We start from the raw sequence: 24,354 nt of genomic DNA on the forward strand, positions 1-24,354 counted from the left end.
TAGCAAAAAAACTCAGGGCTGTTTCTACAACCTTTCCTCACTGAGCTCTACTCTGTGTGTGTTAGATCAGACTCTGAGGAGACACTCACTGTTCCTGCCATCTGTTTGCCCAAGGAGCAGCCAAGAAATTTGTCAGTGTCTTGTTCTTGCTTTTAGTTTTGTTCTGCTGCCCCTGGCATCTGGCTTAGCAAAGCAGTGAAGCTTCTTTACTGCTTTAGGGATTCTTCTTTTTATATCCAGCACTCGTAGAGCCTCCTTCACTGAGGTCTCTAGTTCAAAGAAAGCCCTGGGTGTGATGAGCTGTGTTCAGTGAGCACTGTAAATGGCTTGTACGTGGAGTAGCTTTGTTGCACACACAGTTTTTAGTGCAGGTTGCAGCTGTGCCATCATCTGGGAGGTGTAGGTTGCTGTTCAAGGGATGACAATCCATTAGTCACTCTAGTGTCAGCCATGGAATTGTGGTTACACTGCAGGTTACACAGGGTACTTTCTGTCCAGCTTTGTTGCAGAAGAGCAATGCCTGGGTTTTTTTGCATTAAATATTCTCTGAGCAGAATTGAAAACTTCCTTGCCGTTGCTGTGCCAGTGGCTCATGTTGGTTATGAGTTGTCTTTAGAAAGCAGGATGAGTTGAACTCAGGTTGGGCTTTGATCTAAACTCAGTGCTTATTTTATCAACCTTAATAGTGACTGAAAAGCCTGGTTTTTAGCAAAGGCAATTCTCAGTGATTCTGCTTTGTTTGTTAATGTTGTTTTAGTGATACCCCCTGCTAGGTTAGGAGAGCTGTTTCAGTTACCTGTCCACAACATGAATCATTCAACCCATTATTGCTTTAATGAAAATTACTTTTACCAGTATAATATAGGTGGGACTGTGGAGGGAAGTGAAACCTCACTTATGATAAACACCAAGTTACTTAGTACTACAGTTCTTTTCTAGTTACAGACTCACTGTAATTAAACTTTGACAGTTAAGACTGAATTATTGTCAAATGTGCATCTTTCAGAAAGAAGCTGAAGAGTAACTGAAGTGAAGGAGTTTGATGTCTTACTTTTGTGGCAGAGGCATCTTAGGCAATTAAAACTTACTGACATTATTGTGTGGTCAGTCTCTAGCCTGCCTTGGGAGAACTTTCTTGTGTACTAACACTCCGAGGTGGTTCCTTGTAAACTCTTCCTTTCACTTGCATTTATCATTTGTTTCTTTGTTTTCCTTTTGAAGCTGAAACACCAAGTTCTTGGTTTAGGGCCAACGTTGAAATTTGTGGCAAAGTTTCAAGGAAAAAAACATTCTGCTGAGTTGTTTGAACATGAAAAACAATTTCTGCTCCTCAAACTTCTTTTGAACCCAGAGTATGTATTTGTGTAGAAAGGCAGGTGCCTGTAGGATCCCCAGTGAGGGAGCTCCCAGAACAGTGGGACAGCAGGGGACCAAACCTGGAACTTACTTCTCACATGGTGTAGATTTTCACACGAGGCTGTGTTCAGTGTTTTAAGCTCTCACAGGGCAGAAATTTGCCCAGTTCTTTGTTTAATTTCTGGCTAGAAAAAGAAAATGGAGTCTGTTCCCTAAAACACTGCAGTTTGTCAGTGGTTCCCTTCTGTGGAGGTTCATGTCATCAGCAAGCGAGGCCACGGGAGCTCCACACTCACAAGGAAGGTGTGCTGTCTGCTGGATCACCAGATCCTTGGAACTTGGTGCTCTCCAAGCCTGCATGTGTGGTTTGGTGGCAGGCCAGCCATGTGTCCTGTGTGTGTTGCTGATGCTTGAGAGTATCACAGGTCTTGCAAATGCTGCTTTTTCTGTGGGTACTGCTGAACTGGAACACCACCAAAAGCCCGTCTGCCACTGGAAGAGACCAGAGTTACCAAATGACAAATGCTTTTTTTCCCCAGTTCTGTTGCTTCCTATTGTCTAGTTCTGAGCATTCTGGAGCTGCATGAGTTTTGCAGGGGACATCTGCTACTCAGTGATGTTTTTGCCTACAAACTCCCCTCAAACCAAACAAACACTTCTTCCTTTGACTGTAGGACTTGTTCGCTGCTCATGAGTGGGTGGGGTAAAACTACCTTCCCTGGAAAGGGGCTTGGACTTCTGCTGGGCTGCTGAACACGAGCCCTTTGCTGTAAGTGCAGTTACTTGCCAGGCCTGCTCTTTAAGCTTAATCCTGTAAATTCTTGTCTTGTAGGAAGATGACGATTCAGAGACTGAAAAACCTGAGGCTGGTGACCTAAAGGTATTTGAAAGTGTGGTGGTGTGGTGGGGGGGGAAGTTCAGTACAAGAGGAATAAGTCTTAACAGCATGGCTTGGTGTTTTTTTGTGACCTGTAGATAGTTCCACACTTTGCTTTTGTAGCTTTAACATGTTTTTTTGACTTTAGTTCTGGCTTCTGCCAAAGGTAGTTAACAGACTGATCATAAGCGAGTTCTGCATTCATGAATTTAGTCCTCTTGTGCACTAGATCAGAGGTAGGTTGTCTGACAGCAGCTCAGCTGTTTTGCAGTGATCTGAGAGATGTAGCCTTCAGTACAGAGTTTACAGAATTCTGTTATGAGCAGTTTTAGTTGGAATATTTCATTTAGAACAACTTAATGAATAATTGATCTTATGCTCTTAGAAGTCACAAAATGTGTCAAAATCAATTCAGTTGTCTCTGTCCTTAACTCTGTTCTTCTAAATGAAGCAGTTTTGTAAAGGTTGCATTTCAAATTTTAAGAAATGAAATAAGATCCCCAGGTGATAGCTATGCAAAATAGTTGAAATCATCTTTGCCTTGGGTTTACACCTTGTTTCTGCTGAGCAGCAGGTGTTTAACAGCACACAGGAACATAGGTCAGGCTAAAAGCTGGAAAACAAAAGACCAAATCCATATGAAACTTTATAGAGTGCTTAAATTTTTATGTGAGCTCAATACAAGCAGTCTTGTGGGATACCGAGTGATTAACAGTTGCAAGTGCATTTATTTTATCCAGCAGCTTCCTCAAGGATGCAGACAGTCTCTAAACTGCTACAAAAGCCAGAGGACTGTGCTGCAAAGTGAAATTCTGTAGAGCATTTAATTTACCACAGAGCTTTGACAGGTTAAAATCAAGGCAAGTGAATATGTTTAGCTGTTCTACTTGAGTTAGTTTTATAGCAGCACCTTCTTCCAGGATCTGCAATATTTTTAGGGGTTTATAGTGATACACAGTTGAAAATCTTGGCAGCTGCACTGCAGCTGGTGAAGTCTCAGTGTGTGAAATATCACCAGTGCCTTTGGCATCCAGTGGAAATGGAATGCACTGTTTCCCTTTCTGTGGCAAGAAAAATATATTTTTTTTTTTTGAAAACAGGAAAAGGTAATCTCCCACTTTTTATCTTTTTTCTACTTCAACATTTTTGGCCCTTGTAATAAACATGCAAGATGTTTCTGTAAAAACAGCTGGATTCAAATGTGTGCTGTGAAAGAAAAATACAGGTTTTCCTTAAAAGATAAATTTGGTGTACATCACCACAACCTCCTGTTGTAGAGCCCTGTAGCAAGAATCTCATTTCACTTTTAGAGAAGTGCTGTAGGACTTGAGGGCAATGGAGAATAGATCTGGCAGAGAGAGAAAGAATGAAATTGGGACTATAGTAACTCTTGTCTGAGTGATGATGCATTACAGAAATCTTACCACTGAATTGGGTGGCTGCTGCTTTAATATCTTGCTGTCATTTCATGTTAGCTTTTTTAAAAAGCCTCTTGGTTTCAGTGAGTTGTATGTGCTGCTGTCCAGGTGCATTTTGTGCTTCTGGAGAAGAGCTCCACGTGGCCACAGAGCAGCATTTCAGCTTCAGTGGGCAAGCAAAGAAACATTGGGGGGAAAAAAAGGCATTTGATGTGTTGGGTAGACTCTGCAAGAACTGAAAATGTAAATTAAATTTAATAAATAAGTAAAAATAAATAAAAAGAAAGGTAAAATGTCATTTCTGCCATCCCAGCATGGTGTGAAAGGTGAGGTTTGAGAAGAGTAGCAGGGAGGCAAATCTGAACTGAGTCTGAAACTCAGCAGTTTCAGACTTCCATGTCATCCTTAATAGATGTCTTCATACATAAGTAAAAAAGGGAATTGTCTCCTCTGGCCTTTTGGGGTATTTTTTTTTTGAATTTTAGCTAACCAGGCAGCTGGCACTTGGGGAGAGGTGGCTGTAGCAGAGCAGGTGTGGGTGTGTGAGGCATTGCAGGGACACTGGTGGAGTTGCACCAGCCGTGCTGTTAAGAAATTCACTTGGGATGGGGGGGGGATGGAACGTCTTTGTAAAATCAGTTTTACTTGGAGCAGTTGCAAATGTTTCCTATCCCCTTTTTCCACCAAGTGGCAGTGTTCTCCTCAGTCTTCCTCCTTGCTTTGAGCTTGCAATATCTATGACAACTTGCAAGTGTTGTAGTTACTGTAAATCCAAAGTGCAGCACAAAGTGAGGCCCTTGGTTATAACTTGCTGATGCTTTTGGGTAACTTTATTTTGTTTTGTCCCAGCAGAGTGCTGTAGTTGTGGTTGCTCTTATCAGTTTTGTGAAACATGTTTAAATAGATGTCCCAGGCCCTTTATATATGGCTAGGGCTTTTCCAGGGTCTGAATCCTTTAAAATGCATGAATGAGAAAAAAACTTTGCAATTCATCAGTTAATTGTAGTCATTTCAAGCCCTGAATACACATTCAGCTTTTTTTTTTTGCTGGTGTTTTGCTTCTTTGTACATACTGTACATATTGTGAATGAGCAACTTTGAGATTATATCTGGAATAACTTACCAGGACACCTGATCCAGGCTGTGTGGAGGAGTTCCCTTGTTGCTGGTGCATCCTCTGATTTGGCCTCCTCCTGCACTTGGATGGTACCAGACACAAAACCTCCAGAAGGTCCAGTTGGTGTCAGCTGTGGGTATAGACTGAGGAGACAGAAAGTGGGGGATGATGTAAAAAACTTGTTTGGTAAAATGATGATGGGGAGAGTGGAGTTTGTAGCCTGTCTCAAAAAAACCCACTGGGAAGATACTTTTACCCCTCCTGTGGAGTTTGTTTATCTTGGTTTTTTATCTTGATTCCAGGGCATTTGCCCTTATTGGCCTCGGTGAAGGTCTGTCTGTACAGCCCTTGTTCCTCACCAGAGGGAAAGCCAATAAAAAGGGCTACTTGGGGCTGCAGCTTTCCTGTGGGTTAGTTTTTTACCAAGGAGCAAGTCACTATAAGCCTTTTAAGTTCCAGCATTGTGATGTCAGACTGCTGTTTTCTGTCTGCTCTCGGTGAGATGGTGGAGAATTTTCTGTGCACCTGTTTGGGGGAAGGTGTGTGCCAGGAATAGGAGAATATTTGAGCTTCATCAGTCATCTGAAAGCATTCTTCCAGAGCAGACTTCTGGAATTCACAATTCACTGTTTCTGAGCACCTGTGAATGTATTCCCAAATGTTGTGTGCTTGCAGCAAAAAGCAGAATTCTCCTCTTCAAGCAGCAAATTCAGATATATTGCATCCTGTACCTGCATTTCAAAGTGCTGCAGGCACTCATGGAAGACTGGAGATTCAAATCTAGGTAGAACTTAATTGCTCTTCCAAAATTCACTCTGAATGGATGTGCTCAGGCTCTGGGACAGGACGTGTTTGTTAATGATCAGGATCCCTTCAGGGTTCCCTGCTTTTACCTGAGCAGTCACCAATTGTAAATAAGCATCTGCCTTAAAAGCACTTTAGAAACAAAGCCTTCTGCTTAGAAGCAAAAAAACCCCATCAACAGAAGCTGTTGGCAAAGGCATGGTGTTCAAAAGATGGAATCCCACAGCCTGGATGAGTTTTGTGTCCTTTCCCCAGATGATGGAGCTGTGGGTACGGAATGAAGGGTGTTGTGGAAGTGGATCTGAAGTTTGGTGTTCCGCTGGCAGTGCTGGTTTGGAATGAGGAGGGTTAACAGACTGTGCAGCCAGTGCAGGTTGTTTGGGCTCTGGCCAGCAGCTGGCTCTGGTTACAGCCCTGATGCAGTAACAAGATACAAGCCTTCAGAGCTCACTAAGTGGACCAGCCCTGCAGGAAGAAGGAAAGTCAACCTTAAACAAAATACTGACCTTGTGCTCCAAGCCTCACCTGAGGGGTTCTGTGCTTCACATTGTAGGGCTGGATGAATAGCAGGTTGCAAGTGTTGATCAAGGCCAGAGCCCAGCCCTGCAGCTTTGGCTCCTGGAGCTTTCACAGAGGGAAATCATTAACTCTTGAGCCTTGATTGTGGTATCAGGACCAGCCAGTGCAGGAAAGCTAAGAAATTTGCCACTCCCTTGGCAAGTGAATGCCTGACACATGGCAGCAGTTTTTCAAAGCAGGTGGCTACTTTGATGTTTTCCATTTTTGGTTTTGTTTTAAGGGTCCCCTCTGCATCCTTGAGGCAACCAAACTGGGATCTAGCAGAAGGCTGTCAAATTTTCTAAGCATGTCTGAGTACCACCTCTTGATAAGCATCAACTCTTTATTATGCTTGGCTTTTATTGATCCAGCATACCTGTAAAGTAATTTTACTGTGTTATGATGTGTAGGTGTGTACTAATACTTAGAGGCTTTTGACTGCAGTGGTTTTATTTTATCTTGCCTGCCCATTAGCCTGTTTGTTTAAATACCAAAATTATCTTGATTTAAAATAAAAGTGGTAAGTGCTAAGAACCAGTAAATGGGTGTGTGTGCAGTAATGTAATCCATGAAATTAACTCCTATTTTGATAAGGCATATTAATTTTTTCTGAATTCAACATACATTTGTCAAGCCAGGTTCTCAAAAAAAGCTTGAGCCTACTCATTAACTTTCATCTCAGGTGTAATTATTTTGCTCCAAAGAAGGGGAAAAGTATGCTTGGAAAAGGTTGTATCATTAAAATGGCCTTTATTATGCATAGCTGTGAGCATACCTTTTTGTAAACACTTTGAAAGCATGAACTGTGCAGGTTCCAGGGCTGGGGTCAAGGTTAGATCTCCAGTGGTTTTGTTTCCTCACTCATTCCTTTGCCTGGGAGCACAGCCTGAAGGTGCCAGTGATAAGCACTGCAGTCTCAGATTCATCTTTTGCTGTGTTTTAAATTCCTTTTAATATAATTGTGTAAAATGCCAACTGTGCTTCCAACTCCTTGTATTTTCCCCTCGTTTTAGGTTTCACACATGGATTTTCAGAGCTCTGTGGAGAGAACCAGGGAGTTTGGCAGTGTAGGAGAGAGTCCTTAGGGGTAGTAGAGGTAACTCAGCTGTAAATGCTGTTCTCTGCAGTGCTACAGTGAGTGCCCAGACATGAAACCAGCTGATACCTGGTTCCCATTTTTAACTAGGTAAACTTTAGATATTGCCAGAGAATATCAGGGGCAGTTAAGGTTGTTTTGCATGCATGAAAAAAAAATAGCATTTGGCATCTTGAATTATTTTGCCCCCTTGCCACATGTATTGCTGTCTCCAGCTCTGTCTGCGAGGGAGACAGATCCCAGCATTGTTGGTCTCTGAAGCTGGAATACCTCATGTAGAGCTCCTGGCTTCCATCCAGCTCTGGAGCTGTTTGGAAGATGAGACATGTCCGTGGACATGCTTGTTCCTTCCTCCCCGCCGGGCATACATGTTGTGGCAGAGTCTTCACTCCCTGCAGTGCTAAATACCAGGGATTACTGACACAGGTGTGGCTTGCCTCTCTCCAAAGGAAGAGCCAGGCTTTTTCTGTTTGTCTTTAAACTTGAAGAAAAGTCCTTTCTGGAGCTGCTGCCCCTCACACATTTCACCTGATAAAGGTCTGAGTTCTCCAAGTGCAGTTCTGTGGTTGCAATGAGTTCTGTCTGCTGTGCTGAAAGGGGCTGTTCTGAGTGTGCCTGTCGGTGCATGTCACAGTGAGAGTCTGAGCAGTCAGCACAGATGGAGGATTGCCTCAAATACCAATGCATATCTGAAAATAGCTTCTTCCAGCTGCCCCGTTCTGGGTCCAGAAGGAGCAAAATCTGTAAAAACTCTGTGGGATCCATTCACAGAGGAGAGCATGTCCCAGTGAGGATACTTGCTCTTACTCCTTGCCTCCAAAGCATGAAGAATTTTTAGTGCTATGTACTAGGGAAGAAAGCTTGTGCAAGAAGTTAATTTTGTCAGCTCTCCTGAGCCTTTCCTTTGCTGTTGTGAGGCTTCATATTTTTCCCATCCCAGCTTTACCTTCTGCTCTATTCTGCACTGCAGCAAGCTGTAAAAAAATAAAATCATCCAAGGAGCTTGACACCTCTGCCCTGTCACATGGTGGTGGTGCTGATACTTCACCCCTGAATTCCTGCTTCCCTGTAGGAAGCAAAAGTGACTTGGAAGCAGAATTTGTGGGCTCTGCAGGGCAAGGCACCTCTACCACGGTGGCTTCAGGGGAGCCTGCTGGGACCTGTGCTCTGGGCTGCTGCTCTTGTGCTCCCGTGGGCTGTGCAGGTGGATTTGGGAGCAGGGTCCATCATGAGGCAGATGTTATTGACTCCACCTCCACATGGAAAGCAAAAGCTCTGGCACACAGTTCCTTGACTGGAAATCACTCCTAACAAATAATCTTTGTCAAATATTGAGATAGCATATGTCAGGTGAATGGAGTCAAGTTTCAAAGAAGCTATTTAAAGGCTTTATTCTATGAATGCTTCCCTTCTAAAGCATTTTCTCACTGAAATGCTTTGCCAGATTGGGATTTTTCAGTGTTTTTTTTCATTTCATTAATGAATGTGGATTTTTTGACTTCATTTAGCTGGAAAAGTAAAAGGCAGTGCCAGCTACACAAGTTCTTTATTTTGATAAGATGCTTAAGGAATGTCTCAGGAGTTGACTCTTTCATGACTTGTTCTTCCTTCCCTATTTGTCTGTGACAATAGTATCTCAAAGTAGGTAGGTTCGTAAAGCCTGTACATAAGTGTCATTAGGGGTCAGATGTATAATTTTTTTCTGATGGTGGCTTATTTCTGAGCTTCTGTGCTTCTATTGGTATCCAGATCATGGTCTCTACAGGTTTTTTCTAAGTTAAATTTCTTACCCTGTACTGGGCACTTTGCCTGGAGCTATGTATCAGAGCTGGCAAACAGGATATGGCTGTAGGAAATGTGCTTGTTTCAAGCTTTCTCTTGGGATTCTTCTCTCACAATACAAGAAAAAAAATGAAGGGAGAAGAAGTAAAAGCACTGTACTCCTGTTCCCTTGCCTTCTCTTCCCCAGACTCTAAATGCACTTGACATGCACCCTGTTTGCCTTCAGCCTGGTTGCACACCAACATCAGGCAGATCTGGTGAGCAAGAAATGAAACTGTGGTTGTCATGCTCTTTTAATATTAAATGAGAAGTTCTTGGTGTTCTCTTCCCATTAGCACTTCTGATCTTTGTAGAAAAAGCGAGAACATAATTGATATCATGTTCCTTTAAAAAGGAAAAGAAAGAAAAAGAAAGGATAATAAAAAAGCACATGATCCAGGGTTTGGATTTGTCTTTCTCTCGCTGCCTGCGTGTAGATGTTCCACCTGCTTGCTCTGGCAAGACCATCTTCTCTGTCAGCTCCTAGCACTTTATGCTAAATTATAGTTTTTTCCATCATGCTCAGCCAAATGAGGCTGTTGATATGTTGGGACTACAAGAGATATTTGAACTGTAGAGAGAGGGGGAAATTACAAAAGCTTATTGCTGGTGCTTGCTCAGATGAGAGAAATCCACTGTAACAGCTGTTGCAGCAGCAGGTCCACTGGCTACTGGTGGAAGGACTGTACTGGAAAATTCCCTTCAATAATATCTTCAAACTAATCCACTGCTTGACAACAGTGTGACTGATCTATAAATTTTGTGGGTGGCAGTTTAAATTGGTGTTAAATTACTTTATGTGCAAGCAATCAGGTGAAGTAGTTGGGAGAGAGAAGAAATTCTGCAACACAAGAGAGTTCTCTGAAAAAAAGAGAAAATGTTGAGGGGTTGGTACTGAGGGGTTGGTACTGTGGAAGCTTCTGAGCTTTTTTTTTTTTTTTTTTTAATATTAACTGGAAGTCAGTGAAAAATGAAGCCATAGGTATCAGTTGGCTGCAAGTCTGGGAAGGCAATTAAGCAATGGCAAGTCTGGCATCAACTTCCCCACTTCCTACAATTTGCATCTTAGTTAAAGCATCAGGGGCTGGTTTCATATCTTTTCTGCCTTCCTGTTGCAGTTTGAAGTGCACCTGCACTGACATATGCAACTGCTTCTACCAGAAATTGATGGTTGAATTTGTGCCTTGTGGTGACAGTTAATGCCAACAGTTACATTGGATGTGAGTGTTGTGCTGGATTTATGGATCTCGTTTCAGGAAGGACTTAGCGAGCATTGTTATAAGTCAGCCCATTCTTTCCATTAAATAAAGCTGTTCTGGCAAGCCTTTCCAAACTGGAATTCATCAGTCTCAGATTCATATTGTTTTTGCTTCCTTCCTTTAATCTCTGTTCCATGCTGTGAGGACTGTGTTTGGTTGTTTTTATTTTCCATGGAACCTGAGCAGGCACTGGTTTTTATGAACTGTATGGAAACACTCTAGGACTGGAAAGATGGTCTGTATTTCACCTCAGTGAGGTGAAAGCTTAAGCCAGAATGCAGCATCTTCTGTATTCATGTACACACACACACTCCCCTTTAACTGATTATGATATATGAAAACCAGCAATCTGGGTGCTTATCAGTCAGGCTCTTGCAGGCAGCGTCACCTTGTCCAGGGCTTGAAAAATGCATTTGTCCTGGGAAAGTGGAAACAATGAAAAACCTTTTCCTGAACTCACACAGGAATAGTAATATCATAACTGTTATTGGCTATCAGTGATGTGCACAATTGTTCTTAGAGGCACAGAAATTGTGATTTATGTTAGTGGTCAGTTAGAAGCTTAAAAAGGTGATGGTGGAGTTCTTGTTGGTTTTTGATTTTTTTTTTTTTTTAATTAATTTGGCTTTGCCCATAGCACACTCTTCAGAGTCTGCTCTTTATTAGTCTCCAGATCAGGGGAAAGAAGTCTGCCTCCTGCTTGTCTTTGTCTTTCAGTCTTCTTCCAGCTTGGCTCTGAACCACCATGGCATCCCTTGACTCCTCTCAGTGGGTCTGCTGGAGCAAGGCCCTCTGGCTTTAGGCCCTTAAACAGTTGATCTTGTGAGATCAAGGCTGCAAAAGAGATGGCAGCCAGAAAATCAACTTGCTGAGTGCATGATAAAGTACAGTACTGCCTTTTTTTTTTTTAAACTCAGTCAAGCTATTCTTAGAGATCATCATGTAATGCTAGATGGGGTAAAATGACTGGAGAAAAAAAAAATAACACAGAACATTGTGGGATTTGCCCTGAGTGTTGTATTTCCATGATGGTAGAGAGAATTTCCAGCATAAATAATGTGTCCAAGCTGACTTTGTGCGAGTAGCAAGGGGCTGGCTGCAGAAGTAAATTCAGAGATGTTTCCACACAGATTTTCAGAGGTTGTGCTTGTGAAAATTTTACAGTAAAGGTGCTGCTAGTGAAGTCTTAATTTATTGAAAAAATAACAAGGTTTTCAGAATTCATATGGAAATGAACCCATTAAATTTTGCCTTTAGCTCTGGGATACTTGAAATCTCTACTAATTTCATATATTTACTCTGATAAAGAGATTTCCCCCTGCTTGGAACCATTTACCTGCTTGATTTTGTGCTCTTCGTGTGAGATGCTGATACATAATGTGGTGGGTATTGATGATGTAATCTATAAAAGATCAAAAATCTAAAAAGATCACCTTTGCCTAAATATGGATTTAGGCAACTTCCCTATTTAAAATTCAGTTACCTTCCAAATTTTCCGTTGTTTAAATGCTTTGGAATTCCTTTACAAATCTATCATCCACGCATAAATATTTCTTCGCTTTCATAACCAAAAGGTAGCAACTGTGCAGTATTTATTGTACCTTATTTTTCCACTTCATGATTCTCCATTTCATTCAACATAGTGGATAAGATTAGATCTCCAGGTTTTTGTTTTTTTTTTTAGATGCTGTCTTTTCTAATTGGTTCATTGTATTCAATGTGTGTCTGAGACTTAATTTAGCCTAAGGGAGTGCAGAGCAGTTCTTTTTGGGTGATTGGGTTTTTTAGGCTGTCCTACATTCTGGATCTTCAGTAGATACTCAGAGGTTTGAACAGGACTTCTTAAATCTCACATCTGCCAAACTTTGGTCAAGTTGTTGCTGCTTGCCTCAGTTTTCAACAGCAAACTGAGCAAATATGAACAAGCACTGTAGGAGGAGTCGGTCATCCCTTTGTTTTCTGAAGGCTTGAAAGGAGTTTGAGTTAATGAAAAGCTGTGTTGATGTCTTCAGCTTGTTAATGATGGAGCAGGGGGTGTAGGTGCAGAGTAACTCATCAGTAAGCAGAATTCATATCCCCTGGGCAGTGAGGTGTGGCTCTGATGTGTTGGTGAACGTGTTTGCTTTTGCTTGGCGTAGCTCTGGGCTTTCTGATGTCTTGGCTGTGGCCTGGGGATGTGGGGACCAGACTTGCTGGAGCGGCTGTGGTGGAACGAGTGTGGGCGATGGGAGCCAGGGGAAAACACAGTGGGGCCTGATAGGACTGGCTTGATTTAGCCTCTTACAAGCGGGGCAGGCTTAAAGGATGCAAATTAAAGACCAAACTTGCTTCTGGTGAAAGCAAACTCACTGATAATTCTGGAAATTCTTAAAATGTACTATTTAACACATCTGATGTTTTGGGGCATTTTTGTCTGATGTACATAACAGGAGAGGTTTGGGCCATCAAAGAATCTCTCAGCATATTCATTCATGTTTCCTGAGGATTGTGTGCTTATGCTTGGTACTAAGTCCAGACATCTACAGGAGACTGGAAAATGGGCTTCTGAAAATGTCAGAAAGGCAGCACAGACCCCTGCAAACCTGTCAGTGTCCCAGATAAGAGCACAGCGTTCTTGGGGGTGCTTAGCACATGTCTAATGCAACTGAATTTGCCTTGCCACTGGGTTGCTTCAGTTTCTGCTTGGCAGAAATATTGGTGATTTGGGGGATTTTTTTTCTCTTGCCTTTGTGTTCTTGGATGGTAAGAGAACAAGTGGGTAGAAGGAGATGGGAAGGATAATGGAATAATAAATACAGTGCTGGGTATGAGGAAGGATCAAGAGGTGCTCAGGGATATAGCCTGTCTCTTCCTCTTCCCTCTCAGTCCACTTAAAACTTTCAAGAGATAAGAGCACAGGATGTAATTTAGTCAAGGCTGGAACACAAGCAGTTCCCTCCTTTCCCTCAATAAACATTTGCTTGTTGTCTCAAACCAAGGCAAGAAATACTTGTAATTACCCACCTAGCAAATTCTTCCCCTAAAGGCAATAAAGCAGCTTTCTGACCACGTGTGTTTACTGCTCCTGAGTCATTGTATGTGCCTGGACATATGTTACCTTGCATCTGTGGCTCTGTGAACTTCTCCAGCCTGCATGTTCATCTGAGTTTGTCCTCACAGCCCATTAGTTACCACAGAATTGTCCCCACTTGTCCAGTGGTGACCTGAAGCTCACTGTGCTGATGCCACCTCGATGTGGGTGAGGCTGCCCACGATATATCCTACAACATGTCCGTGTAGGTTTGTGGAGACCACAGCCTACATTCCCTGGATTCCTGTCCAGTGCTCTCCCCAAAGAGAGCTACTTCTTTTGACATAAATTTTCTGCTTTGAAATGTCATGCTTCTGTTTAGATTTTTCTCTGCCTGTGCTGTGGAAGAGATGTTGATGCACACACCAAGTGCTTTATCAAGGGGTTGGAGCTGTAACACTACAGTCCATCTCAGAGGGGCCTGGGGCCTCTCCAGCTGGCCAGGGAGAAGATGCATGTTCCTTTGTGTACTTCTTTCTTTTTCTAAAATAGCTTTAGCCTTGTATTTCTGTGATCCAAGTGTACTAATGGAGAAATAGTGCCTTTTTTTTTTTTTTTTTTCTTCCATGAATGGCTATAAAAAGTGCCTTGTAGCAGTTAGTGCCACACAAAGAATTTGTTTTTCTGCTTCCAGAGGGCTTTGGCTTCTCTTGAAAATAGGTGGATTTTCACAGTGAATTTGGCACAGGCTGTTCCCACATCTGGCTTGGTGACCTCGCTGCTCTCCCCTCACCTGATGCATCTCTCACCTGACTGGAAATGGAGTAAAGGAGGGGGTGAGAGAGCGGTTACTAAGCAGCAAGGAGGCAGCATTATGTGTGTGTCAGGTTGAATGAATAGCTTCAGTGTTTGGAGGCACTGAGGAATTTTGGACACACAGTCCAGTGAGTCACAAAAGGTCTTTGGGAGGGAGGCAGGGGGGAGAGGGCAATGTTGGGATACAGCTGGTACTGTTTCAGAAACTTTGTTTGTGCTGAACTTTGATATTGCTTGTGACTCTCCTGGGGTCTCCCAGAAACAACAAAATATTTGGACATTGGTCTCAGTATGGGGAAAACATATTGAAGAGTGTCTTATTCTTCATAAAGCCTCCTGCTCAGCACAGTCTGGTGCAAACATCTGCAACTGAAGTGGGGATTAGCTGTGTTGGGAAGATCTCCAAGCAGAGCACTACAAGTCAGTGGAGGTTGCCCTTGAGTTTCTGGTAGAGCAGGTTGGTTATATCCCTCCTGGAAGGTAGCAGCCAAGGGAACTGACAGTGGGAAATGGGAATACAGGATCTGCATCACCACCACGCTCCCGGGCATTTTGGTTTGTGGGGGGTTTGTCAGCCAAAGCCCTGAGTGGCACAAGTGCAGAAACGAATTCTGACACCACACACACACATCTGGCAAACCTCTGCATCCCAGGACCCTGGAGAGGCTGATCTGGTGCTGCTCTGAAGTCGTGGTGCTCTGGCTCTGGGAGAATCTCAGCTATTTCCATGTTCCTCTAGGGAATACATCGGGCTGACCCTGCCCCGGCCTGTGGTCGGCATTCCCAGGACTAGAGTAGCTTTCTGTGGGCTGGATCCAGCTTGCTTAACTGTATTTACTTAACTGTGCTCCAAAACATTGCCTCTTGGCTGGTGCCAAGGACCAGTCACCCAAAATGAAGAATCTGTGGTTTGATCTGTTTAGAGGAAAGGCTTCAGGTACAACAGTTTCTGCAAAATTCAAAAGGAGCTGAGTGTCCAGGGCTCAGTGAAATAATGCCTTAATTCCTTCATTAAATTTAGACTCTAGCTTGGAAAGAACATGGAGCATCCTATTAGGCTTTGACTCTCCATCGTACAGACATTGCCTTCTTATCTAATAAATTGTGTTTCATTCTTAATTGTTATTCTTTTGTCTCAGATTTAATGTGTAAATTTCTAAAGAAATGAACAACATAGCTTTTTAGGTTGGATGCATACCTTGACTAAAATATGTTTCTTCCTCCTTTCTCCCAGGAATTCTCAGAAGTGGAGAAAAGAGATCCTCAGGAGCTAGTTGGTAAGTTCACTCAGAAGTGAATATTCACATATTCTTTTCAAACTAGACTTTCTAAACCCTGGCTTGTAAAAAGCACCTTCCCTTTGTCCTGGCAATGCTGTAGTTTCAAATTATTGCCTGCAATGTTTTATCTCACTGGAATGCTTTCAGTGAAGTCTTGTTTTGGGAGAAAGGCACCATGCCTTAAAATATGAAAATAGTTTCATGTATTATATGTTTAAAACATCTATGTAAAGGGCAGTGTTGGTGTTTTTTTGAAATGAGCTTAAACATGATAGAATAGCTTTGTCTGGACACCTCTGTGAGAGCCAGTGGAACCAGGGATGATGACATTTGTTCTGTGGCTTCAAAAACTTATCCATATTTAGATATGATCCACTTAAAGATTTATAGCTGCTGTGCTGAGAGTGTACTGCATGTGTTCTAATGGTTACTAAAACTTACTTGATTTTTGTGGCATTTCACTTATTTATTGCACCATTATTAGATTTGGAAAGTCCAGGATTGTCAGCTTGAAATTCAAAATCCTCTCTTGGTCTCTGTGGAGCTGTACAGAAACTGTATTTTATGTTTCATCTGTGACTATCTTGAACTAACCCTCTGTTCCTGAGGTTACTATTACAGTTGTGTGGTATCATGTAATAATATCATTAAAAATTAATAAGTTTGGAAGTTGCTTCATCTCTCAAATCAGCTTGTCAAGGCTCAAGCATAGTATTTCACCTATAAAGTGTGATAAATGTAAATTAAAACAGCAAATACTCACATGCTAAACTGTGGCTCCTACAGCAGCCATCACTGAAGCTTTGGAGTTAAGTTCTTTTCAGTTGGCCTGCCCAGACTTTGCACCAGCCCAAATGTTATATTGGATTTTCAGCCTTTACAGGGCAAAACTGCTTTAACCAGTCTCATCATAAAATGCAACAGAAATGTTTCCCTGATCTACTGATCTGCCTCAAAATGCACACTAGAAACATGGGTGAGGCAACAGAATTTGGGGTAAAAAGTAAATAGGAATGTCTGAAAGCCCACTGCCCTTTTAGTCTCCGCTTCACATATGGGTGAAGGTCTGCAGTTGTAAAGCAATGCAGTGGGAAGTCCTTTCTTAGTGAAGGTGTTAGGCTCAGGTTATAATTTTCTTAGTCTCTTCCCCCAGTGAGTGTCCCATCCACAGGAGATCAGAAGTCTGAATCTCAGTTTGTCTCATGATGGCCCAGATTTGCACACAGGTTTAAAATCTGCACAGAGGGCACTGATTAGTGTCACAACTCATGAGTGGACAGTGTTGGTGAGTCTGAGACCTGGATTGAGGTCTCTTTGCACTCTTTAATATCCTTTCCCAACAGCAGCACACACAGAGCAGTGGGTAGGCTGGCTTTGTGCAGAACCAGGTTATGAGAGGTCAGATACTTGCCATGCTGGATTCTGGAGGTCTGTTGCATTAGACCATATCTTATCTGGCTGAAAAGGAACTGTTGCAAGAGCCTCATGGTTGGTGTAACCTGACAACCACTCCCTTTCTGAAAACTTGGCCTTTCAGAATTAGACTTCTTTAATGAAAAAGTGCAGAATTTTCTGACACAAAGCAAGTAACTTCCCCCATCTGGAGGACATCTAAAGTTTTGTCTATCAGTATATGGAAGTCAAAATCATCTTCAGACAGTTTTCCATGATTGATTTTTTTTTTGCATTAAAAACTTGTGGGCCCACCCTCCTCAGAAGGTAACCTTGCATTTTTCAGTGTCACCTTTATTAAAGTCTATGGTTGTGCAGTTGCTTAAGTACAGAAGAAATGTAGGCTCCTGCCAAAAATCCTGTTTCTGTTTTACCTCCCCCAGATGCATTTTAAAGTCTGTGTGCTCTGAGCTGCTCTGGGAGTGGGAGCCAGCTGAGATCCATCTTCACTGCTCTTTTTTTTTTATTGTTTCTTTCTTTTTTCTTCTTTTTTTTTTCCCCCTGTGAGGCTTCCAGCTGGATCCTCTCCATGATCTGCTTAGTGCATGCTAGGTGAGCACTGGAGCTGGCACAAAGAAAACAATAGGGATGAGCAGCTGGGAAGGGCATGGTTGTCCTGCCTTATGCTGAAGTAATGATCACATAATCAATGCCTGAAAAGAATGGAAGGGAAAGTTTTAGCCTTAACTGCCCCATGTTTGAGAAGGAAGTACATGTGAAGCTTATTTTGATAGATTTCTACCTCAGCATTGTCCTTTTGGGGTTTTTGTACCGCTCTGAACAGTTCATGGTGCTGGCAGGACATTGCAATTGCTGTTTCCTGCAGCCTTGCAAAATAATACTTTTAGGATGCAGGTATTTTTGCCCTGAAGTTCTTTGCAGCATGGTTGTTTACCTTTTGGACTGTAAGAAGAGTTCTCTGCAGCCCTCAGGATGTCTGAGCACAAACTCAGTGTTCAAAAGAGTAGAAAGTATGGCTGAGTTGCAGGTCTCTTTCTGCATTTCTCAGCCCACAGAGCAGAAAGGGAACTAGTGTCCTTCCATGGATGGGTGACTCACTGGCATGTTGTTGCCTCCAGTTTTTCCCTCTGATTTGGCTGTTCTGGTGCCAGGAAATCAGAAACCCACACACCCTGGTTTATGCCAAGCAGACAGAGTGCCAGAGAATGCAGTTTTAGAGACCAGGCACCACCGGTTTGCATGTCTCCAGGGGAAACCCACGTCCCTCTGATCACCCTTTCCAGGTCTTTCCTTGGGTTTTTTTTGCCTAGTGTGGCCTTTAGAAACAAACTGGCACCTGAACTGCCTCTAATCCCTTGTGACTGCGTAAAACACAGCGTGTAAGTGAACCTTGGGAGTTCTTTATCCTACCTGGGGAGCAGTGTTACCAGACCTCAGATGATCCACACCTTGGTCTGCCCTGTACACCCATTATACTCTCTATCATTTTGGTTTTCTCTGCACCAGGAAAACATTCCTACCCATCTGTGGGAAACAAAGCTCCTGTGTGCCCTCCATCCATGTCTCCAGCACAGCCTTTGGACTGGGAGCAGTCGTTTCCTTCTGGAAGGAAGGGCATGGTTTGTGCTGTGACACTTTCTCTCCTGCTGTGCAAATTGTCTCTGTACTGTTGGACATAGGTCAGATAACCCATCTATCTCAAACTGAAGCAGATTTAATGTAGCATTTCCATTTAATTATCTTCCTCACCAAAATCTGTCACGCAATTATCCTTCGTTGACTGAGAGGCTGAATCTGTGCTAGGTACACCCTAAGTGGTGGTGTCCAGCAGCAGGATGCTTTGAGAGGCATTGGTTCCTACTTTCTTGAACCCTCATCTGAATTTTGGGATCTGCTTCATGACCTTAGTTCTTCTTCTGGGCTATAAATCTGATTCAGGGAAGATATTTACTTACTGTGAGCCAGAATCTGGGTGTGCCCGGACTGATTAATTGTGCCAACAGCCAACTTCCTGACGTCTCCACTTGGAGATCCTCTAGGCTGGGAGCCTGCAAATCACAGACCAATTAGAGGCTGCAACCAGTGTCACCTGTGACTCATGTAAATTTAAAACTTTGATCTTGGCAGGAATAACAGGATGCACAAAGCAGTTGGATGTATCCGGTGAGGACACACCTTGTTGCTGGCTGTTCATCTGCAGTTACTGCTGTATAGATGTGTTTTCAAAGTCCCAAGGGCAACTTTAGACCAACATGTTTTATACAGGAGCCTGTGGCCATATATGCAAGTTCCAGGATTATTTTGAATGATCATCCCAGTTGCCCTTTCCTCTATGGAAAGAACTGGTGGAAAGATGCTGCGTAATCAGCCATTCTGCTGTCTGTTAGGGGAGGGAGTTTGAGGGCTGCTGGAGGGCATGGATAATTTGTACTTCCTTACTGTAAATGAGCCCAAAGGCATTAAACTCATCCTTAAACTCATCCTTTTCTTCTTAGTGATGTGGCATCTCAGTCTGACTGCAGTGTGATGAAAGAATTGAGTAATGCTGAATATTTGTGCTCGGTTTGTGAGGTGCACGTATCCTCTGTGCTGACTCAGTGTTCAGCTACGTACAGCTATGGTGGGATTGCAGGAGACAAAGATGCATTAGTTCTAGTTCCTTGTAAGCTGTTAAGAGATGCTTTCCCCCATCAGTATGATGTTGATAAATGGTGGCTCAAACAAAGGAGGAAATGAGCACCAAAACCTGAAAGTCATGCATCAAAATATATTGTCTCATTGGGAGCTCTTGTTCTGCCTCCAGTATTATTTCTGTTTCAAGAGAGCTTTGAATGGGTTACTGAACATTCACTTATGACTTTAACTTTTTTTGCTGGTTAGACAGAGGTCTTGCCCAGAGTTCCTGAGTTTATGACCCCACAGTTCCCACAAATGTTTTGTTTCTCTGTGGCTCTTCTGGTCATCTGCAAAGACAAGGGAGCCTATGGGATGTCTAGTCTGGAGCTAGGTTTGATTTTTTTGAACTTTTTTTTTTTTAGGTCCTTTCTTTGCCTTAAGAAGTCTGTATTTAGTGGTTGTTTTTATTTTTTAATGTTTCTGCTGATGCTGTGAATCTCTTAAGCCATTAATCAGCTTTCACCTTTCCCAGCAAGCCTAGTGTGCCGGGTATTATGTTCCTGTCTTTGAGTTCCTGAAGCTCTAATTAAACCAGAGGCTTCCCCATCCCACCAGCATCTGTAACCTATAACAAATGTCTGCCTTGTTGTCAGGGAGCTCCCTTTGCCTGCCTTTCTGTTGGGGCTCTGGCAAGCTTTCCTTCTTCCTTAGAGGCACCCTCTTAGTAAATGCCAAAGGACACTTTTTGTTCCTTACTGGCAGCTGCTGAAGAATTTAACCCTCGGCAACATCTTGATCAAACAGAATGAGTGGTCGCCTGCCAGCTTTGCATCTCCAAAGGATGTTGTCCTTAGTGCTTCACATTTTTGACAAAAGACAGGGAAACTGTAGTAGCACTGATCATGTGTAGTGTTGCTTATCTGTAGCCCCAGCTCTCCTGGGTTCCAACACCGGTGTCTGTCCTTTGGGCCCTTCTGGCCTTTATTCAGAGTTGCTGAGCTCAGTGAGCTGGAGCTGCAGTTCAGGCAGCTTCTACTGAGCAGTGTGTAGCTGAGGAGCTGACTTGGTTGATATGACCTCTGTGCTGCTGTCAGGTCTCTTATCCACTGCAGACCAACTCTGGAATGTGTTCCCTGTACAAACTATGCTTGAAAACAGTCCCAACTGCTTAAAGGTGGCACAAATCTCTGCTCCGAGACTTGGCTAGATAACTGCCTGGGTTTCCCATAATAGTGGGAAAGTAACAAGCAATAGTGGGAAGCACAGCAGTTTCTTTTGCTGATAACTCTGTAAACTAATCTTTAGAGGGCAATCAGGTACTTTAATAGTATATCCCAACACAAACAGCTATAGAAATCTGGCAGACTGTGCTGGTCTGTTCCCAGTCCTGCAGAACAAGTTGTTCCTTCTCCCAGTAGTCTGTCTCTGTAAGCAGAGATCAAAGTGCCTGTTAAGGAAATGTTAACTTAGGGATGAAATGTAATTTCTTGTGGTTAATTCCTGACAGCCCTGGGGATGGTTGTTCCCTTCTTGAACCATTTAGGTTCATCTAGGTATGTCTTGATCTAAATAGGACCCAAAGTGATTACCTCCCCCAAAATGGCAAAGAGCCAGGCTGCATAGAGTTGATCCTGTGATCCTCCACATGCATGGTCTGATCCTCTCTCCAAGAGTGTCCTGGCACAGGCTTTGGCAGAGACTCCAGGTTACCTGCACTGTTCAGAGCAGGACCTGAAGGTGTGTATGGGAGACCTGGAGTAGTGCAGGGTTGGGTATGTGGTGCACAGTGCAGGGATTTAGGGATCCATGCCATGACCCAACCTTTATTCCTCTGAAGATTCTTTGCTTTTGAGGATCTTATCAACAGTTGCAGCTGGAGTGGAAGTAGCTTAGCTTTTACATTTCCATTTGGGGATGAAGAGACTCCTGAAAATGAAGCTTTAAGCATGGGTATGACACAGAACCACAGTTAGAGGTAGTTATCAATAAAACAAGCATCTCGTCCCTCTTATAATGATGTAACCTTTAGATTAGTTGCTTCTTGCTCAGCATCTTGAAAACACCACGATTACCAGTTGGCAGCATTCCCATTACCTTTGCCTGTTGATTCCCAATGACAGAGTGGTGCCAGCAGGGACATAAAACAATTTAATGACTTGCATGGCTGAAACTCCCTTCAGTACTGCCAGAACTCATGCCCACATTGCTCTCTCCAGCTTCTTTTTCAGAGAGAGTGCGGAACATGTCTCCAGATGAGATCAAAATCCCTCCTGAGCCTCCTGGCAGATGTTCTAACCAGTTGCAGGTTGGTATAAGTCCACTTCATTCTTTTTAAAGGCTTGTAGTTCAGTAGGGAGAGGGGATGTTTGGGACCTCTGCTCAGTATTTTTGCACAAGGCAAAACTCCAGTATTAAAGCTGGGTTTTACCACACTGAGTTTATGAATGCACTGTGTTAATGCTTTAGGCTTTACAGCAGTTCTAGTTTAGGAATACCAGAGTAGCTTAGAGCTGTTTTCCAGTCTCTGTGGGTTATTTATGCTTTAAAACAGCTCTTGGTCCCACAGAAGCAATGTTTACTGTGAAGGCTGCTTTTCTCTTACCTCAGCAAATCCAGCTCTGTAGAAAAGAACAAATCATTGTTTTCCATACAAGCCCAAGAATCCCCTAAACTGGAATAGATGAGGCAGCAATGACTGGATTCCTTTTCCACCTACATCTCTCTAGATGATAAACATTTAGAGGGAAGGCTGGTAACTTAGAGGCAACAAAACAAGACAGATGCATGTCTTCTCCAGTGCACACCCAGATAATGGCAGTGGCCAACTTTGCAGTAACCTGCTGTGTTCTCCTCCTCATGGAGTGCAAATGAAAAGAGCAGGGACTGCTCTTTCCTACCACCCATTTGAGTTTCATGTCCAGTTTTCCACCCAGTAGAAATACAAGTAAAGAATCACTTCTGGAATGCTCTATAAAATAGCTCCTAATGTGCAGTGGTGATTCAGAGTGACTCACCATCCAGATGATGCTTTCTTCTTCTCCACACAGTGTACCTGGGCACACCCATCCCTCCTCTGGTGCTGTAGGAGGATTTTACTGTTTCTGACATCAATGAACTGGGGTGCGTTAGATCTGAAGAATGCACAGAGCTTGAGAGAGTAGACAGAATAAAGCAGAATTTTCCCCCTTGCACAGCAGTTTACTGTTTAAATCAAAGGAGAACTTGTCCTCTGTTAGCAGGTCAAACCACATCTTAGAGCACTTTGAGGAAGGAGATGGGATTGTTCCTCAGAAATGCAAAATGTTCTGGGCTTTTCACTGGTGACTTGCTCTTTTGTCAAATTCTTCCTCTAATAAACTGTATCTTGAACTCTGCCAAAGGGAGTATTTCTTATTAGAAAGTTGACTGAGTAGTTCCCCATCTGTGGACTTTGTGAACCATATTGCTGCTCCATGGGGAGGGGCCAAAAGGGAACACCTATTCAATCACTTCTACTCCCCAGATTCACCTTTTTGCAGTTGTTCCTTCAAGCCTCACAATGTGTGTGCTGGATGTGGAGATTGTAAGATAAATTTTCATCAGGTTGTCACAAAATCAGCAAGAGGAAATCACACAAAGTTTTTTTTTAAGGTTGTTGAAATAGGAGTTTCATATCAGCTCTTAACAATCCTCCTTTATTCAGGCTTCAGCAAGCCCTCAGACAATAGTCAGTTCTGTGTTTGAGTTGACTGTCCAGGGAGGGAGACATGAACTGACTTATCCAGAAGCAACAAAGGCAAATTGACTCAGCTCTCCCATCCTGAAAGACTGAAGGCCCAGCCTCTGGTCTTGTTTAATATGAGAAATTTCTGTTCTAAAGAAAAGATGACAGAAATTACTGAGGATATTCTCCTGCTAGTACCACTTAACTCCATGTTCCATCTGAAAGTTCCTGCCTTTGCTGTCAGCATCACTAGAGTAGGAATACTTTTAAGTACTTTTATCCACCTTGCTGAGGAAGAAAAAAATCATGTTTGATTTGAAAGCTTTTAGTCTCTTTGGAGAGTGGACTGCTTGACATTTCCAATCTGATTTAAAGTTGCCTTTTGCAGCGGCTTGGGACTTCAGTAAGTTATCCACAGGCTTTGTAACTATGTGAGTGATCTGCAGAGAGGAGCTGATTCCATCTGGCTGGTCACTTGTACCAAAGCAGGGATTTACAAGTGCATTGTTCCCAAGAGTGTTTGGCTGCCAGTGGGCACCACCAGCAATCCCTGATGATCACACTGGGTTTAGTTCTCCAGCAGAACTTGGCTCTGCTCATCTGTTACCCAGGCAGAGCCATGAGCTTTGCCTTCTGGGCAGTGTAGCCCAGCACACCTGAGTCTGAAGGTGGGTGTGGTGGTTCCTGCAATCTGTGGGAGAACCTCAGTGGATTTCAGAACTGGCTTCTGCTCTACAGTCATGTCTATAAAGGGAAATAACACTGGGAAGGAGGAGCCTGTGCTACTGCCTTATAGGCAAATCTTTAATCACTGAAGCCTTCAGTAAGTACAAATATCAATTCCTTTACCAATCCAGACAGTTCATGTAGCTACTTCAGACCTTAAAGGAGAAAGTGTCTATTAAGCAGCCTTTGGAAGGGGTGGAACCCTTGCTCCACTCAAGGGAGGTCACTGGTTCAGTTGGCTTGTTTCCACATGTACACTTTTGTTAGTCAGCTGTTGTGCTGCTCCTTTTCTTACTGGCTCACCCTGTAATCTTTCTCCTGTAGGATAAAATTCAAAAGCTGTATGAGAGGAAAATGAAAGAGGGCATGGATATGAACTACATCATCCAGAGGAAAAAGGAGTTTCGCAACCCCAGGTGAGGCACCATCTTCTCCTGTGTGACCAAAGCACCACAGAGCAAATGCCAAGAGTATCCTCTTTGTT

The 24,354-nt window shown here is 43.0% G+C and overlaps 1 protein-coding gene across 2 annotated transcripts in view; it reads left to right on the forward strand.

Annotated features, from left to right (window-relative positions):
• Positions 1-24,354, forward strand: part of SAP30BP (SAP30 binding protein) — a 30,462-nt gene that overhangs the window by 1,156 nt on the left and 4,952 nt on the right. The window contains exons 3-6 of one of the 2 annotated variants that reach the window (XM_017833004.1): positions 2,189-2,236; positions 15,367-15,409; positions 21,658-21,746; positions 24,195-24,286. In XM_017833004.1, the coding sequence (XP_017688493.1) occupies positions 2,189-2,236; positions 15,367-15,409; positions 21,658-21,746; positions 24,195-24,286 (272 nt within the window). The remainder of the gene's footprint in view (positions 1-2,188; positions 2,237-15,366; positions 15,410-21,657; positions 21,747-24,194; positions 24,287-24,354) is intronic. The other variant, XM_017833005.1, reaches the window with a different exon arrangement.

Source organism: Lepidothrix coronata, unplaced genomic scaffold, assembly GCF_001604755.1.
Source record: "Lepidothrix coronata isolate B3197 unplaced genomic scaffold, Lepidothrix_coronata-1.0 Scaffold210, whole genome shotgun sequence".
Taxonomy (NCBI): domain Eukaryota; kingdom Metazoa; phylum Chordata; class Aves; order Passeriformes; family Pipridae; genus Lepidothrix; species Lepidothrix coronata.